The 19647-nt window shown below is 38.9% G+C and overlaps 1 protein-coding gene across 7 annotated transcripts in view; it reads left to right on the top strand.

The window, feature by feature from the left end:
• Positions 1–19647, top strand: part of MEIS2 (Meis homeobox 2) — a 170274-nt gene that overhangs the window by 144088 nt on the left and 6539 nt on the right. For 6 of the 7 annotated variants that reach the window (XM_065754227.1, XM_065754236.1, XM_065754171.1 and 3 more), the window contains one exon: positions 19488–19546. In XM_065754227.1, the coding sequence (XP_065610299.1) occupies positions 19488–19546 (59 nt within the window). Of the gene's footprint in view, positions 1–10489; positions 10662–19487; positions 19547–19647 lie in introns of those variants that run through there. The other variant, XM_065754207.1, reaches the window with a different exon arrangement.

The following is a 19647-nucleotide window of genomic DNA, read 5'->3' as shown; positions in this document are numbered from 1 at the left end:
CCAAATTGTAAACCAGGCTTCAGTAATTGTAGCTAGTGTAACTGGTTCCTCAGCCATCAGCAGAATTTCAATCAGAGGTAGCAAAATCCTCTGCAGTGTACAGGCACAGATACATTGGCATCCAGATATTTTTGTGCCCTTCATTGTCAAATTGTCTCAAAAACAATAGAAAATGAATCGTAGCAACATAAGAAAAATGAGAAATTAGGTGGGGAAGCAGTAGTTTTTGATATTGTTAAGTGATAGGGAACTGAGTTTCAGGTAGTGTAAGGGGTAATTATTAGTAAAACTGTAGGAACAGCGTGGAATTTGTAAGGCATAACAAAAGTATAGTTTCCTATGTTACTTTGCCCATGCTAATGACAGTGACATATTCATTACGGACCACTGGTACAGGTTGAGATCATTTCAATCTTGGTTGTTCCCTGGCTTGAAGGATATGTGGGTGGGAAATCATAATTCCACTTGTTCCTGCATTTTCTTTCCCTATTGTTTATGAAAGAGAGCTCTTATACCCTCTGGCTTTTTTTATAACTAGAGATGGCATCTACAATTAATTGATTTATACAAAGAGAATATGTATCAGATTCAGAAACCAGATACAATTCACTTGAACCCAACACTCCAGGCAGTAGTCTGTCCTTCCTTTGTACTGAACCAAAGAAGGGTAAAATAAACATCCATAATTTTCTTTCCAGGTTCACCGCGGTGAGTCTGAGTTTCTCACTCCTAAGTTTTGCAAAGTATGTTTGCACTACAGTTTACAAACTGTTATTTTAGTAGCTGGTGGGACCTCTGTTGGTAGATTATCCCCTGCTCTTGCAGAAGGATGAAGATGGTAGTGTGTTAGGTCTTTCATCTTTGTAACTACCATGATACTACAATGAGCATGTATCCACTTCACACTTCTCTTCCTGATAATCTATTGGTATAGATCTGTGGTTTCCTTTTAATGTCTGGTTCATTAGATAGTATAAATGTCTATAGCATTTTTTAGCTGTGGTTGAGGAAAGCAGGGAATGTCGAGGTTAAGCTTTATTATGACTGTCATGATCAGGAGTGCAGAGCTATATACTATTTGTGCTCTGAATCTCTGAACACTGGAGTTACATATTTGCTTGAAAGCTGTTGATGTCCCTCTGAGTACTCGCTATTTAAATGAGTGTTTGGGATGAAACAGATCTGAGTACCAATTATTTTAAACCTCCTTGAAACTTTCTGTGAAGCTGGGTTAAAAAAAAATGATGACATAGTAACTGGGTATGTGAAACCCAGCAGATAATAGTTCTGCCCCCAAACAAACACACATGCACATACATTAAGAATATTCAACAGTGTCATTTATTATGAGGACACTATACAGTTGCCCTCCCCTGACACTTGCAATACAAGGGCTTCATGAGGGAATAAACCCCTGAAAGCTTGGTTGCAATTTACTTCTTTACTTCCTGCACGTAGTAACAATGATAGTTGGCTTGAAAAGCATTTTAAAATTCATAAATATATAAGTAGCCATTATCTAGTGGAAACATATGTCTGCCTATAGGGCCTGATCCACTACTTGGTTACTCCAGTTTTAAACTAATGCAAATCCACAATAATCAAGGAGGGGGCTGACGTGCAATTGAGGTAGGATAAGACAAATCAGATTTTTCATACATGTAAGGGTCATTTTGTTTAAAAGGAAGGCCATCATTTTCATTGTGTGCTTATTTTGGGTGGCTTAATCTAAATGCCCAGAAAGAGACTCTAACTGGATACTGAAAAAAATAAAATAAAAATAAAAATAAAGCTTTTTTTTTTTTTTTTAAAGAAAAGCTATTTGCATTGCGACTGACAAAAAGATGAGAGTACTTAGACACATACTCTTTTTTCCAAGGGAAAATAAAAAAAAAATTCCATGTGTTTTTCCTTCCTTTTTTGTGGAGTAGAAATTTGTTTTTAAAGTAACTGGATTTAGCTGCTCAGTAAGACAGTGATTCCAGCTGGAGTTTATTTTGATGGTCAAGGCAAAATTTCATAGGTAAGTTAATAGAAAAAGAACAGGATGGTCTTCATACTTTCATAAATGTACACAGTTTAAGACACGGAGAAGACTGCTGAAGTCTTCCGTCAGACTTGTTTTCTCTTTGGTTTCACTCACATCCTCTGCGCTGAGCAGACTTGAGTTTGGCTGACATCTGTTTTTTAAGACAAGGAATCCAATCTCAGTTTTTCTGAAAAAGTGTTGACTCCTTAAAATGTTAATCATTACACTGTGTATTAGCGAAGCAACTGTGGAACGCAGAATAAGTAATTCACAGTGCTAAGTCTGTATAAAAACAACAGTCCTCCCCTCCAACCCCCAGCTCCTGTGCAAACCTGACACCATAGCCTAGGGGGTGAATTTAGGTGTAACACAAGGCTCTGGTCTCATCCGCACCCTTCTAATAGCTAAGCTTTTTGTGAAGGGTCCACCGTGGAATTTCAAAGACAATAAGCAAACTTGCACCAGACAAATAAAGTTGCATTCCTTTACATTTTAGATGTGAGAGATAAAACAGATACACTGCCGTTCAGTGACACAACCCCAAAAAGCTTTGATGTTATAGTGCAAAGCTCATGAGGATTTGAGTAGGAAACAAAATCTGATTAGTTTGTTTGACTCGACTTTCTCTCTACATGCATTCAGAAAGTGTTTCAGCACAGTTCTCTTCCTCTCTCTTTATTGTGTGGTTTGCTTTGTTTGCTTGAGTTTAAAACTGCCATTACGTGGAAGTGTTGCAAGTATAAATAATTTAGAGGATAACTCTGTGGGGATACTAACAATATGTCCCTGCTTTTACTAGTAGCAACTCATTATGGTTCTGAGAACTAGCATTGCATAGGAACAATTACACACCATCACTGTGTCATGAGCATCGTGATGCTGACAAGAAAATAATTTTGACACCTATTTAAATGTGTATTTTCCTTCTTAAGAACTCACCTCTTGTTTAAGAGTTGCACAACTGCTTTGGATTCTCTAAAAGTATCCAAAGGCTTCTTGAGTGGACAGATGGATGGACAGACATCCATCCATCTCGTTTTATTTGTCTTAAGTGTTGGATGTAATAGCTTTTCCCAGTCAGAAGCCACAATTATACAATTATCTAACAATGCACAATTACTTAAAAGGGAGATCTAATCAGTTTACAGGTGTTAATAAAGACTAGCGTATAGAAGTAATAAATGGGTCAAACTCAGAGATTGCTACTCTGTCTGCTTTCTTTTAAGGGAAAAGTTTGTAACTTCTCTTACTTTTGCTCCATAATTTTATAAATTGCTTTCATAGCAAACAGTAATTTTAAGTAGGTCAACATCAAGCTCAGGTTGTGTATACTTGGTGGTAACGGTAGTATAGCTGCCCTTGCAGGAGTTAGTAACCCAACAGTTGAGTTGGGTTGAGGACTTGGTTTTTTTTAAATTATTTTTTCATTTTTATATCTTTCTGTTTACTTTTCAGTGAATGAATGCATGCTGTCAGTCTGAATGACTGTTGCTTAGAGAAATCAAGCTCTTTATCATGCTAACCTCATCCTGAGGTCTTTTGGAAAGCCATAGAGCAGGCATAAGAGCAGCTTAAAACAGTTACAAGAAAAAAAGTCTACTCTGTGCTCTGCACACAACAAACAGTAAGGATTCATCAGCTTAAGAGATACAGTGTGCCCCCACTCACACAGATGCATACCACTTCAGAACTTGGATCTTTGGACTATATTATGAAGAAAAAATACTGATTGTAAACATAAAACGTTCAAAGCTCATATTAAAAAATAAAAATAAAAATAAATTAGCCAAGCTTTATCAGAATCATATTTGTATCTTCTGTTCCAAAGTGTAGCTATGGTATGACGATTCTGAGGCAAATTATTTAGATGTTAAGGAATGTATAGTACGTTCAAACAAAACAGTACTCAGGAACTGGTGGAAAGCATATTTATAGCATATCTATCATTTGTAAATACTTTGAAAAGCTTCCTACTTATAAAAGAGTTAAAATTACCAATGAGATGGAAAAAGCCACAGCTGCATCTAGTGCAGAGATTGCTTGACTAACAAACTATCACAATAAATAGAGTATTGTTTAAAAGAAGTTTGTGTTTTAAATAGGATCATTTTTACATAGAAGAGTATACAACCTGGCAAACAGAACTGACAATGAACTTGGAGCAACATTATTCTTCTGGATGTTCAAGTCTTACTCCTTTACATTCCTCTAGGCCATCTCACACATTTTTTCCCACTGCCAAATATCTACAAATAACTCCTAGTATTGCTCTTTCCCTCACATCTCCAATGTCTGCCCCTCTTCCTATTTCCATTTTGACAGTGTGTCATGTTTGCTCCTGCCTTCATCTTTTCTCACCTTGACTATTGTAGTTCCCTTCCCTTAGGACTCTAAGTCCCAGTTCTTCACCTACCCCCTAAGGTGCCACATGCTGATGCTTCCTTCTCACACACACATCAAAAACACCTCCTACTTTAGGCACTTCAGCAGCCTTCCACTGTACTTCACAGATCAATGTCAATATTTCTTAAAACAATGTCAAAACCTACTTTAACGTTTATGTCTCTTTTTTCATATTGTCCTCTCTACTCTCTGTTGATCTAATACTGTCCTCCCCTTTGTTCTGCAGCCTCATCGAAAAACTCTTCCTCTCTACCACATCCAATCTAAAGAGCCTTCCTCTGTCATTGGCTAGCCATATATTTTCTCTTTTGCCTGTACGCAATCCTTAATTTCTCTTCATAGAAACTGCTGTGGGATTAAGCTCATGGGGAGGATTAACAGTAAATGGCATGCTTAAGTATTTATTATAGGCCAATGCTTTATTGGAAAACTAGTGCATGTTCTAGGTAGCACATGGGATAACTTTGGCAGAAGGATGAAATGGATTTTTTTCATTCTGAATGTAAAGCAAGCCCACAAAACATTTCACTTGCCATTTTTTTAAACTGACTTTACTGCATCTGAAAATGAAGCATAGGCAACAGTCTTAACGACATATCTTCACATCACGTTTGTCCTAGAAATTAGGTACTTGTTTTATTTATTTATTTATTTATTTTCAATTTCATTTTTATTTTGAATCAGGATGTGGATTTTGACATTAAGATCTTTTCATTTGATTTTTGGACACTAAAAGATTTTGCTATGAGAAATTAAACAACAAACTGGATGACTCAGAACTGATTGGTGGTTAAGGGACATGCATAAAATAGATTTGGATTTTTCAACTTGGGCTACTTGTCAAAACCAATTTAAAGTGCTAAGTTTTAATTCAGCTATTTACTACTATATTTGTTTGCATTTATTTCACTGACTCACAAAGCTAATGCATTCCCTGAAATGTCTCTGAGAACTCAGGTGAGACACCACGGGCTATGCTGTCTGAGGCTAGAATTTACAAGGATTAAAGCAGATGTGTCTGCTAAGCCCCATGTGATTTATAAAGATATAAAATATATATTTTATGATTATGATGACGCTAAAAATTTTGTGGATGATAATATAGTCACATTGGAAAGACAGAATATAACAGCTGCAGAAAAATCACAAAAAAAGAAATGGAAACTAACCCTTACTATTTCATCTGACTCCTAGGAAAATGAGTATTTGCATTTCTTGCTGTTATTATTCTGTTTTACACTTTGTCATGCTAAAAGTTGACGTGTTGTAAATAAGGCATAGTTGATTTCTAAAGTAATTAAACATTACAAGATTTTTACTATCAAATTTAAAAAGTGTATTGCTTCTTGATATGTATGTATACTATTGATACCTCGGTAATTCAAAGTGAAAAAACAAAGAATAACTTCCTCTCTTCTAACTACTGATTTATCTTTCTATGCTCCCCTCACTTTGGACACTGATTTAGAATGAACACACTGTTTTTATTTTATTTAGGTAGATTTCATATCAAATTGATTTTGAAATTCTTAAAGCACAGTGCTGAGCTGTCTTGCTTGAAGATGCCACATGAGCATTTGAGGCATTTTCCTTTCTTTTCACAGGCTTTTGTTTTTGTTTTGCTTTACATAATGTTTGTATTGACCTTAAATCTTTTTTAAAGGTGTTCCAATTTGGCTAAAAATTCTTAGGAAATTATTATTACGTTGCTGTCTTATAAATCATAAAAGTCAAGATAAAAGATCTGTGTAGCACATTTTACAAAATATTTCCTCGTGCATATATGTGTCCATTAGATACGTGTATTAATTGAGTTATTGGTGAGTATTAAGTAAAAAATATCCTGCGATCTTTAGTTTAAACTAATTTTTATCCTTAGGTATTGCTGAATTTTCCAGTATCCTCACCTAGCTGCTGCACAGACCGGAGATGCCTGAAATCTTTTGGTCCACATTTACTTGTTTCCATTGGTGAGCATGCACAAAACTGTTTAGAATGTGCTATCACTGAGAAACTTGTAACTGCAGCTAGCAGTACTGATGAGCAAAGTTGACCTGACCATGGTTAGTTACATAGACAGGACCTCCAGGACATAGGAGCAGAAATACATATATGGTGGTAAATAGACTGTACCGTGCTCTAGAGTGAAACACAGCTCTCAACACAAAATCAGCCTTGTCTCAGTTTATCTCACCAGGGATCCAGTTTCACCAAAGTCTTGTCATGTATCAGTCATACCACGCTTTATCCAGAATAGGCAAATGGGTTAGAGGGAGTGCTGTACTCAGTGGCTCAATGGCTAGAAAATTCACTTGTTAAATAGGATATATGTTTGCAGGTCTTCTCTTCATGGTGCTTTTAATCATTGACTTTACTGTTCCAAGTGAGTTGAGTTTCCCAGTCAATGGGCTTTTGAACATAACACTCTGTCTTTACACTTTTTCACTGTCGTGCCTTTCTTTTTCTTCTGACTGCAAATTCTGTTGTGTATGTAATGACTAGTCAGTAGAACAAAACTAAATAAGAACAAGGACTTGAATGTACAGCCTCTTGGTTAGGGCTCCAACTTAAGAGGTACCAGAGTTAATTTCTTGTTAATTAGAACAACTGTATAATTACTTCAGGTGGTGGAACATCTCAGAATGAGAACTGAAAGGGCTTTGTTCACTGTACTGAATTATCTGGTGATTCAGGTATTATTTAAGGATATGTGAAGGTCCTATGCTCAAGTCTTTGTTCCAGATCAAGGAGGATAGGGAGACAAAACTCGATCTCCTTCTTTCCTGATAAATATTCAAATAATTATGGTGTCAGCTATAAAGGAAAGAGATCTTTATCTGTGTTGTTGTAAGAAATAATAGACCTATTTTAAACATCTCTCTCACTAAAATATCTATAGGACATATTATTGGATATACCTGTCTGCCTCTAACTCAGAGGAAGAGCTTGCTTACAGCAGAAAGTAACTTGCTGTTAGGGTATATGTAAATACAGCTGAAAAAATGATGGGATCTGGTGTTAAGAAGTAGAAATCTACATGCCAAAAGATTTTAGGTAGTTTCTCCATTAAGTTAAAGGTTTTTGTTTTGTTTTTGTTTGTTTGTTTTGTTTTGTTTTAAATGGTAGGTATATAAGTCCATCTTCTGGTGATTCCTGGAACATCTAACCAGAGATGAATTTCCTTGATAACAGATCACCTACAATTTAGGTACCAAAGTATCAATACCCTTTGGCCAATATTGCTATCTAATTCTAAACTTGAACTTGAAGATGGCCTCTACAGGGCCAATTATCATTTTGATAGCAGGACTTGGTTAATTTGAAGATTTTCCTCATACATCTGAGTGCTTTATTAGATCAGGCTGAAGTGATCAGCACTGTTGGATACGGCCCTGCAATTACCAATTTTATGGGCTCAAATGCAGGTTTATACACATATTCTAAGATGCCTTCACCCCTACGCAGTGCAGGAACAATTAGTGAAATTCTACTGAAAATTAAGCCTCAACACCCAACCAGTCAGAACAGTCAGAGTTAATAGTGAAATCCATCAGCAACCAGTTATTAACATTATGAAAGATCGCACACAGTTTCCAAACTGTTCTCATAAAGAAAGATAAATATTAGATTATATAGATTGAGCTTCATTTCATAATAGATATTGTATGCAAAATATGGGATAGTGGAATACTCTACTGATCTGGCTAATTTTCATTGAAAAAATATGTGCTTAGTCTGAAGTTTATCTTTCTGGTATCATTTAGCTTTCACATGAAGAAGTGAAACATTAAGAGGTACTTCTGCGTCTACCCATCCTTTAAGAAATGAAAGGGAAAAAAAAATTAATAGCACCCTCTTTAGCTTAGGAACTCAACAACCTAAATATGGTGCACTCCAGCACAGGTACCTCCTATGCTTTGCTCGGCCCCTAAACCGAGTACTGAAATCAGAGGCCAACCTTCCAAGTGCTTCAGAAAACACAAATCTTCCTAGTTTTAGTCTTTATCTTGTTCAGAAGGATGAAAACTGCATAGAGAAGAGAGATGGTGCAACATTCATATATACGTCCTCAATCACAGCGTATCTGGCCATCTAGGACCCCTGCAGAGCACCAGCAAGCTTTATCGCTGACTTGCCAGCTGTACTTTGCAATTATCTCTGGTAAGCCAGCAAGGTAGTCTGGGGAGCAAGAGCTAAGCCCTGAGGGAGATGAAGCACTGGTCTGAAAGTACTGGAGCCTGGGATGCAGAGTGACAGGAAGAGCAAACGGCTCCACAGAGGTTATTTAATTTTTAGGTTCCATGATTCAAACCAGTCTGGCTTACAGTAATGAAGACACAGGAGTACGTGAAACACATTAGTACAGTAACAAACTCTCAAAAATGTTTGAAGATTACTGTGTGGTTTAGAGAACACAGGATGAGATAAAACAGAGTAAATTCTTCACTAGAATGACACTGAGAGCCTCTGTACAATTGCCTCTTCATTTTAGCACACTTAAACAATATAGCCATCCCATATTTCTAACAAATCTTCAGCCGCTGTGGAGCAAGGGTTCCATAACATGGCAGGCTGCAGTGTCACAGTGTCTGTGGTGCTGATGCATCTTTAGCTACTAAGCCATTGGACCCTCTGGTTTGATGAAAGTATTGCCACCAGTACTGGAATAATCAAAGGGAAAAAAAAAATGAACATGATTCTGTATTTAAAGAGAAAAAGAAAATGAACATAAGCAGAATCTCCTGTAACCAAACAGTGTGAAGACCAAAACACAAGCGATATCAGCAAGTAAGTGTGGCTTACTGAGAGATGATTAGGTGTATCTGAAGAAGAGCTATAACACGAGGGGAAGGGGGGGTTGTTTATACATAGTGTATTATTTATGCCCATGACTTCTAATTACATAACTAGTTCTCTTTCCTCTCACGTATTCTTTAGTACCCACCAACCAGAGAAAGATGTCTACAGCTAAATATCTGCCAATTATTATGGACTTTTGCTTAATATTCTATTGTTCCACTGACAGCTCAGTTTTTAATATATCATTTTATACTATCCTGTACATCATCATTTTCCTGCCTCCCTTAGGGGCTTGGCTGTAATAGTTCTTATTTATTTCCACAAGCTAACATATATGCAAAAGACCTTGTAGTCATGATGTCACCCCCACCTCCCTCGACTCTTCCCATCTTTTTTCCTAAAACCTTTTGTGCCTGTTTTTAAACTTAAATTATTAAGAAGCTAAGTACAACATGCGTGCAGACACATACAAGGGTCAAATACACAGCTTGCTGTGTTGTTCAGTTCCTGATCTATAAGCACATAAGATACTGCTCTCCTGCTCAACAACATTATACTGCAGCCTTTTCTCGTGGCCTATAAATCCCTTTTTTCAGTTAATAAAGTTGAAAGCAGATGTGAAGGGAAATAAAGGGGCAGCTGTGACAGAGGCAACTGCCTTACTGTTCCAGCAGGTGAGGCAGGAATATAGTACCTCCATAGTTACTGATCATATGACAGAATCTGTTCAGCACCTTCTGAGTCTAAAACAACTGCAGAGAGTATTTAATCTGGGCTGTGGTGTCACAGTCCAATTAGTTGCACTGAATCCTATTTCTTACTCCATACTTGTTTTCTGAAATGTTTTCTGAGGAGAGCCCTAAACAGTGTAAGCCGGAGATGACAATGACTGAATCATTTCCTCTGAAATGGCGCAGGCATCTTCAGGATCAGCAGTTCTCAAACTTTCAGCATTGTGTTTCTATAAATCTATTTTGGCAGTGGTTTTTTGAAAATGGGCTCTTTAAATAAAATTTCCTTAGGTCCACTGGTTGACAGGTAGAAAAATACATACTTCTATTCCATCGGATTTTAATAACAATGAAAAAGTGTATGAGTTTCATGGTCAAGACAGGACAGTGGGTACAAAAAAAAGTGTTATCTTAAGGCAAAATTTACTGTCAGGGAAAATGGAACATTCCTTCTGAACTCACGATCTGGTAGTGCATGTGCAGGTTGGTTGTAGATGGTTGCTACAATAAGGCTTCTTTCATACAGGTGTGTTTATGCCCCAGGCTTGCTGGCCACAGTCCATTCCATTTACAGAAGCTGAATTAAACAATAACTACCGCATTGCAAAAAGAAGAAGGAAAAAAAAAGGTGAGCGTCAAAGGAGATGCCTGAGAGCTTTGTTAGGGCCAAGAAAAACCCTGTTGCAGTTGTCAGAGCTTGTTGATGTTGCAGAGAACGGCACTTTTTTTTTTCTGCTGGATTTTGTGGTTCTGCCTTAGGAAAGAAAGTAAAATAGAACGGAAGAACAAAGTCCTACTCTATAAATCAGCAGCTGCTCCTTGCCAGATCAAAGGAGTGACATTTTTGCTCCTGGACTACTTGTCCACTTTAGGTGCTTGACAGACAGCTAACAGCTGGCCTGTTATATAGTATAGGAGAGTTGGGCTACATCTTCTTCAGAGTAGGTGACAAGCTAATCAGAAATATCCGTAGCACAGGACATGTAAGTGCACCTTGATCTCTTCACACATAGCCAGTTCGTAATTGCTAAACACCTTTATGCATTTTTGGCAAGTTGCTACTTAGGTAGTTTCCACTGAAAAGAAGCAGAATTAACGCCTTAATATAATTTCATCAGGGAAGTTAAACAGATGTTAAATTTGTTGACAATCCTCCTTTTAAGGTCAATTTACACCCGGCTAAAAAGCTCAGTATGAAATAGTTAAAAAGATGCATAAGTTACTTCAATGTGGTATTTCAGAGCTACATGTTTATTTTTGAATAAGTTGCCTAAAATGAGAGAACTCAACTCTCATTTAGGAAGCTGGACAATCTGATTATGTTTTCAAGCCTGCTGAGCCGTCATCTGTTTTGAAAACCTATGAGTTTAATGTGATGAACTAACATATCTTTAAATGCATGAGTTCCTTAAGATTTTATAGGAAGTCTGTTATCTACCTTTAACGTGGACATCTACCTACCAGCAAATCAAAGCACGTACCAAATTAGCTAAAATTGTATTTAGCATCTCCATAAGATGTATGTATACAAACTTGGAATTTTAATGTCAGTAGTAAAAAATTCAAAGCAATTCAGTTTCTAGTTGATTCCCATCTGCAATAAATCAAGTACAGGATGAGGTTACATACTACAGCTTATGTCTATTGACTTTGCATTTTATCTGTAAGATATGAATAGCTAAGGAAGTATGTCTGTTTGTCTCCTCCCTTCCTTTCAAGTATCTTTAAAAGATCATTTTATGATGCATGATAAATAATATGAATAATTTGATGGCACTCTGGAAGAGCAGTCAGCATTGCCTAGGAAATGAGGGCCTGCCAGGCTGCTGCGTGGCTTCATTTGCAGCCACACTCTCTGAGCGGTCCTTGTTCCTAGCCAGAAATCTAAGGGGCATTTCCACCTAAGTCGAGGTTTTCAGAAAGCTTGCATGCCTTTCCTTTGTCATTTTCAGGAGGCTGGTGGCCCTGCCTGCGGCAGGGAGGTTGGAACTTGATGATCCTTGGGGTCCCTTCCAACCTGAGTCATTCTATGATTCTGCATGTGCGTATGGCATAGTCCTTCATTACCCTCACCTACCAGACTCACCTCCCGCCTTGGCATACCCACTGACCAGGGCAGCACAATCCCTGGCAGCCCTGGCTGCACCCCACTGTGGGAATGCGATAGTAGCAGTGAGGTGATGGTTCCCTGTCAGGGCAGCCTGGGGCAGAGACCAGCATGGCCCTGTGAGCAGGCCCAAGGCCAAGGGTATACGCAAGCATGGCTGCTCAGGGTGTGTGTTTCAGTGTGAAATGCACTAGGGCTTTGGCAGAAACCAAATCATTTTCCTATGCTTCGAAAAGGCAGCCTGGTAACCAAGAGTTACATGTTTAAAGACACATACTTTCTCTGAGGTGAATAGGTGCCTGGTTGCCAATTCTCATGATTTTATCGCAAGGCTCAAGTTGTTTCATGTTAACTCAAGGCCTCAGCTCTTTCCAAGTAAGTTTCTAGATTCTGTTGCTGAGGAAAGCAGTTTAAAAATGTGACATGATGACTCAAAAACATGGAATGTAAATACAAAGGACACTGTTTAAACTTCTGTGTTTTTTTAGACAGTCTCACGGGTACAGGATGGGCAAATAGTGGTTTTCAACAATTGGCAGTTCCTGGTGCCATAACGTATTTTTGGAAGATCCAACACAAAGATACAAGATGTGGCATACGTATCAGGGGCTGTTAGTGCCTGCCTTGGGCTGTTGGCATGCAGCTTAGATGCTTGCTGTCATTTTCTACAGCCCTTCTTCCACCAAATGTGAATGCTGACTTAGGTCCGCTGAATCACACCTATGAGAGATGTGAGATACCAAAATTAGCTTAAGAAAGTCAGTTTAAGCAGCCTACAAGCCCCCTGCTCTAACAAGGCTACTCAAAACGATGTGAAACCTTGTCAGGGAATGAAGCTGCCTGTTCTACCCTCTTCCTATGAAACCAGTCATGGAAGTGGCTCCATTTCTTAATATTCAGGACTTAAGGAAGCCTCATTTAGGTGGCTCATTTCCAGGTGACTAAGTCAGCTTTTTTAACTCTCCTGTAAGGAATGCTGCAAATATGTGTTGGTAACCAGGTGCGGCATAGATTCAGTGAAGCATAAACAATTCAACCCTTCTTAGACATACACATACAAAAGAACACCTAAACCTAATTCTGTCAGTTTAGAACACATATTGGAGGGAGAAGTTAAATAAACTAAGATAACTAGATTTAACTTGCTCAGATAAAAATGTGGGTGACAGACAAAAACTGCTACAAAGGTTGGATGTATTGGTAAAAGTGTTTCTGCAAATCAGTTTTTCTCTAATGCATTCTTTTAGTCTGCTCTGAACTCCTCCAGACTTACGAGGTTGTTCTTTCAGAATGGGAAAGAAGTAAGTTTCTAGATTACTTATCAAAACATTTTTTGTGACTTAAATATAATATTTCATTGCTCATTTTCCCTTCCAAATTAGGGTACGCTTGGGCAACAGGGATCACTGTAGTATGCTCTTGGGCTAAACGCTCACATGTTCACAGTTTGAGTACTGAAATATCATTTTTTGGCAAAGATTTATTTTCCCAGCAAAGGTAAAAACATCTGTATTATTTCTTACGATGCATTTTAAGCTCTTACTCAGCAAAACACCAAAGCAGGTGCACAAACTCCATCGAGCTTGACTTCAATTTACCTAAGTTTAATGAGTCAGCTTTGCATCTAGATTTAGCAGTTTTGAAAAATCTCGTTAGACTGTTTCTCTGGGAACCTAAAAATTTTTTAAATTAGACTTCATTTTCAGATGACAGAAAAAGTTGGACCCTACATTATTGTTGTTTTTGTTGTTGCTGTTACTTTTCTTGCATTTATGTCTAGGTCTGTGACAGTGTTCACTCAGTATTTGTATTCTTTTCAAGAGAATGGGCAGAAATGTCTTCTTGAGCTAAAATCTAAATTAAAGAAAAACTTTCCTTGTCATTAATCCTTTTAGAGAACTATCACTGAATCTATCTCACAGATTTGTTTCAGTCTCTGTTTTTCACATAAAGAGTGGAGAACCCATTTTTGTGGTGGCTGATGTGTTAAATAAGTGCAATATTTTAACACCTTATTTTCCGGGATGGATGTATTAAGTGAAAATTCAGATTGAGGACAGATACAGCAAGTTTTGCGTTGTACTTTGTAGTCCATGCTGTCCCTCATTTTCTCATACAAAGCAATCTACTCTGCTGTGGAGTACTAGTTAAGTTTTGTACCAGTTCATCTCACAGAAGCTATGAGATGTGTAGACAGGCAGCTGGAATTAGATACCACTCTCTGCTTGAGTTCCTGTTAGACCTCAACTAGGAGATGAATTATAATTTCCAAGCTTTCATGCCGTTTGTCCTTCTGAAACTAAATCGCTGTGACTCTACATCCTTAAAGTGCATTTTCCATGATAGACGTAGAGATGTTTCTAATTCTGATTACCAATCAGTACAGCCACTAATAGTTCACTTTAAGAACTAATCTTACACAGATTCAGCTAAGGAGAGGTTCTTGTATCTAGAAACACACAGTATGTACAAAAAAAGACAGTGGAAACAATGACAAAATTGCTTTTGAATGTGCCAGACATGAACAAGCAGACTAAGAGATCTCTATTTGCTGTTTACTCTCTTTTGCGCTTGCAGACATGTTTCTCTGCAATTTTATCTGGATCTTACTTATTGTAGAAGTGAAATATATTATGTAAATGTGAATTTAACATCATTTGATATGACTTGAGTTATGATAGATATGATAAATATATAAAGATTAATTATGGAACTTCTTGTAAAATAAAAAATACATGTTTATTTTGGACAAAGGAAACCAAATCTCTATTTGAAGAGATGCAATTAAATGCATATATTTTGATTATATTGTCATGCTAATTAGCAGTGGTAGGAACCAATTAGGACTAGGGCTACCAAATCACCAGACTACCCTGCATATTCACTGGTGTACCTTTACTGCACTACTGTTTTTTGTGATAGAATTAGATAAAACTGAAGTTGCTTCTTTCAAAATTCCATATTGTTGAGCATTTCGAGCCAAATCTTGTTGGCTGTGCTTTCATAAATTGTCCCGCTGAAGTTACCGTAACTCCTTGTGTGAGAAAGACAGACTTTGGCTATAGAAAATAAATGTGGCTGCTTTAGGTAGCAATTAAAAAAATACAAGATGCAAAAAAAAAAAAACTTCTTTCATTTCAAGTGGCTGTTGTTTGAATAAGTGGGGTTTGTAATCTGTCACTTTCAAAATGCTGGAAGTGAGATTTTCATTAAACGTACTATGTCAATGACATGTATTTCTCAACATTACACACGTCATTTATCATTCTGGAATGAGGACCAAGCACCGCATGAATGTAGAGTTTGTGAAGGTATGGACTCACAGCCCTGGAGGCTGATGACCCCTCTTTATCTACACAGCAGGTAAGGCACAAACGGTGGCAATGTGAGCTCTCCCTGCACTCCCCTGCCAGTGTGCCTGACTGCTAATCTGGGGGAACAAAGGAAAGATAGCATATGGATAGCAGATTGTACTGAGCGCTGAAAGAGGACTGAGGAAATCTATGTTGGGAGTGTGGCTCTGCCAAAGATCTCTTGTATGACTTTGGCCTTGTCACTTAATCTCCGTCTGTCTCAGTTCCCCTTTGCAAACGGAGAAGGCGTCTCCTCTCCCCCAGGCTTTGCCTAGAAATCTGTTCAGAATGTGAGTTCTCTTGGACAGTGTGTACAGTGTGGGGTGAAGTACGACTGAGCTTCATTGGGTTCTCTCACTGCTGCTATCATCCAAGTAATAGGAATTACTATTAACAGAAGTGTAACAAAGAAATCTGTGTCTTGTTGACAGATTTTACTCATCTTTTCAGGCCATTCAATCTTTGGCCTCTGGGTGAAGGGTATGTACAAGGCAGGCAATTAGTGTCAGGAGCAGAGCTGTGAATTCTTCTTTTATAGGGTTCCAAGTAATGCTGGAAATAGTGGCACTGGTGTTCTCTTTATTTTTTTTCACCTGTCTTTTAGTGCCTTTTGAAGACATTTGTGCCAAAATAACATCACAGTATTTCTGCAATGCACAAATTGAAGTGCTGTGCAGAAAGCTGTATTTTCCTTTACTTTGGCTCTAGAGATTGCTCCCTCAGAGATGCAAAAAGCCCTCAGAATAAGGAGAAAGAAAAAGAAAAAAAAAAAGAAAAAAAAGAAAATAAAGACTAGGGCAGGGACTGTGGCTTTTATGTCTCTATTATGCACTGTGCATATTTATAGGGCAGTGTAAAGGACACCTAATAATCCACAAATACAGCATTCTGTGCCCTTGTCTGCCAATTGTGCTGATGTGTTACCTGATGTAGCTACTGTTGAGATACTGGATCCAATTTTTAGTTTGACCTGAAATATATATCTGTTTTCCACCTGCAATTTTGCCAGTATAAATAATTCCAAGTGTGGTTTTTCAGACATACCCATTGCTGGGTATAACTGACACCCTCACTGGCCAGGATTTTTCAAAGGAATCATAGGAAAGGAACTTCAAAATGAACTGGATGCCTAAAGCTCCTGTGCTTCTATATCTGAGAATATGACAAAGTACCTTATCTTCACATGTTGTTGGTCTAGAGGTCTATAACAACCTGCAGTTATAGGCATGCACAGAAGAAAAAAATAGAGATAAAATTAAATCAGAAATTGAAACAAAATTGTGGGGTTTTTTTTTGTTTGTTTATTTATGGAAAAAAATGCTGGACAGACGTGATAATTTTTAACCCTTTTTTATTTTTTATGTTTATTTTTTTTTTGACTGATTGGTGAACTCACTCCTGGGGCATTAATTTGCCCTTCCAAAACAACTAGTGAATTGTCGATAGAGTTCACACAGAAAAGTTGGCATTATTCATATCAGTGGAATAAAGTAAGGACAAGTTCTTTAGGATGTGAATGGTTGGACAAGATTTTTCAATAGCCAATATTTTCAATATTTCAGTATCCAAAAGGCTAATGCTCTGGCAGCTGTAAAATAGGCAAGACCAGAGTGGAGTATCCAAATGTGTACTCTCGCAACCCCGGTTGTCACCTGAAACCTTTCAGGACTTCAAATTTTCTTAATGTTCTGCTTTGTTGTGCAAACCCATTGAAAAAACACTTCAGAGGGCACCCATTTCTTACTAATGTAAACTTTCTGAGGAGTATCCAAAGATATGACCTCTGGGTGAACCTTTAACCTTCCCCTTAATTATTTGTTTGAAGACAGTGTCGAGTTCTCCCGCTGAGAGCCAAGGCCCATAATGCTTCGCAGCCCTGTGAGTAAGGGTGTGCTTGCAGGGAAGTGGAAAGGGACATAAATAAGGGGACCACCAGATGTAAATAATAAAAGTAGTTGGGGTTTAAATAATAATAAAAAAAAAAAAGAAAAAAAGCAATTTGGTTTCCCTGAAGAGTGGCCTGATTGAAGAAAACGGGTTAGTAAGACGAAAGGCCGGGAGGGGGAGGGGGAGTGCCTGTTGTCTGTGATTTTTTACAGGCCTAAATAAGCGTTCATTCCATTCTTTAAAACCTTGCCATCTGTATACACCATTAGAAGCTCATAGGAGAAGAGAAAACAGTCTTATCAGGCTTTCCTGTTAATCTCTATTGGCCTTAACTTTAGCTGATAAAAGGCATGCTGGCTAGAGAGGGTTCAGGTCAGCCTCCATTTGGTCAGCACGTAACATTACTGGAAAGCAGCTAAGCAAATTAAGTTCTGTTGGAGACCTTTGTCTTTGAGGACAGAAACGCATCTAGAAATCACAGCGCAAAGGCAAGAAATGCCTTCCCTGTGCTGCAGTCAGAAGGGAATAAACAAGTGCGTCGACTGCATCTGAGTTTTTATTTTAATACCTGAAGTCATGAGTAATTCTGAGGCAGGATGACATTTCTGACAACTGAATTATACTTTTCTTAAAGAATAAAGAATGTCTTTAGGATGTAAACAGAGAGATGCAAAAGAGCCCTTTAGTGTTACTTGTAGCATTTATGCATCTGTCTAATGAAATTTCCACAACTGTGATTACAGGAGCTGCAATTCGAAGGTGTTCCATCCTTTATTATCTGCGAGGGAATTTCGCGGGGGAGGCGGGAGGGAACGCAACAAAAGGGCTCACGGAGTTGATGCTATAGAAAGGCCAGCAATTTGCTAAATGAGCAGATGAACTTAGTTTTCAGCTCCTAACTGAAAGACTTGGCGGGGCCTTGGATCGGGCCCAACGGCAATTATTGGAGGCTGTTTTGGATGATGGGCATGTTAGTATTTCTGAAGAGGATTAAACACTAGTATTCGCCTTCATTAGCGCTCCTTAAGGGTCACCGGCCCAAAGCCCGGGCTGAGGAACAGCACACAAAACCTGCGCTATGGAACAGCACACAAAACTGCGCGGAGCTCGGAGTGTTCTCCAACACAAAGGGGGACAAAAACAAGCGTGGCCGTGAGTGATGGAGAACTGCCCCGCTGCGGTGCAAAAAAAAACCCAACGAAACAAAAAACAAAAAACAACACTGAGCTCGAAAATTATTTCGGTGAAATTAACGCGCCTGACGCGGGTTGCCACGCATTAAGCTAACAAGAAATATGCAAGTACTTATTTTTGGATTACCGGCAAAATTAAAGCCAGGCTCCTCAGCCCGCTAACCTCCTTCCCCAGCTCTCACAAGCCCCAGCACCCAGCGCAGGGCCTGGTTGGAGGGAGAAGGCAAAAAAAAAAAAAAAAAGAAAAAAAAAGTTATTTTGGGCCTAATCCCAACCACATGTACCGGGGCCGCGGCCGCTAACGAGCGCGAGGTGCCTGGCTTTACGGCCGGGCGCGGGATGCCCTGCGCGGCCGCAGAGGTCGCCCCCGGCCGGCACTGACCTCGCGGCGACCCCGCGCTTTACGGGCGGCGGCGGCAGGAGCTGCGGAGGAGCAGGAGCCTTTCTGGGCCGGCCCTTATTGCTGCTGCGCTGGTGATAAAACTTCAGACAACCTAATTGATGGCTCTGCTGACCTAACAATACCTTGTGAAAGCACGGTGTGGCAAAGCCTGGTCCTCATTTATGGCCAGCTGCAAGGGGAGCTGAATCCCTGTGATGGAGGGGGAAAAAAAACACACACACACACACACAAAAAAAAAGCCCTCTCGCAGCCTGTGAACTTTAACCAGGTTCGGAGGAGCTACCCTGAGAAGTTAAAGAAACAGTTGTCTTTTAACACAAGTTTTCCTTCATGTTTGCTCGTTCCGAGCCCGCCGGCAAACCCAGCGCTGTGTGGCTGGCCACATAAGCGCAGTACCAGGCACCAACCCGGAGCTCTCGGATGAGAATCCCTGAAAATGAAATTCTGCTCTTTAAGAAAGAGACGCAAAACAAAACGCATTCCCGCGCTGCGCTGAGATCGCGTCGGTTTTCAAGCAGAGGTGTTCTCAGAACGCAGAGCGAGCTGATGAAAGGACTGCTATTCTTTGTATTCTGTTTCAGGTTTATTAATGCCAGAAGAAGAATAGTACAGCCTATGATTGACCAGTCAAATCGAGCAGGCAAGTTCTAAGTACTATCTGTATTCAAGTCCCACAGGCGCAAATCCTCATCAAGTTATTCTTCAGGAGTCCCATCACCTGGTAAATAAATGCCCCAACCA

The sequence above is a fragment of the Cyrtonyx montezumae genome, unplaced genomic scaffold, assembly GCF_038088225.1.
Source record: "Cyrtonyx montezumae isolate F1298 unplaced genomic scaffold, pur_monq_1.0 scaffold_10, whole genome shotgun sequence".
NCBI lineage: Eukaryota > Metazoa > Chordata > Aves > Galliformes > Odontophoridae > Cyrtonyx > Cyrtonyx montezumae.
The sequence above is the reverse complement of the archived record's forward strand: the minus strand, read 5'-3'. Positions and strand labels throughout refer to the sequence as shown.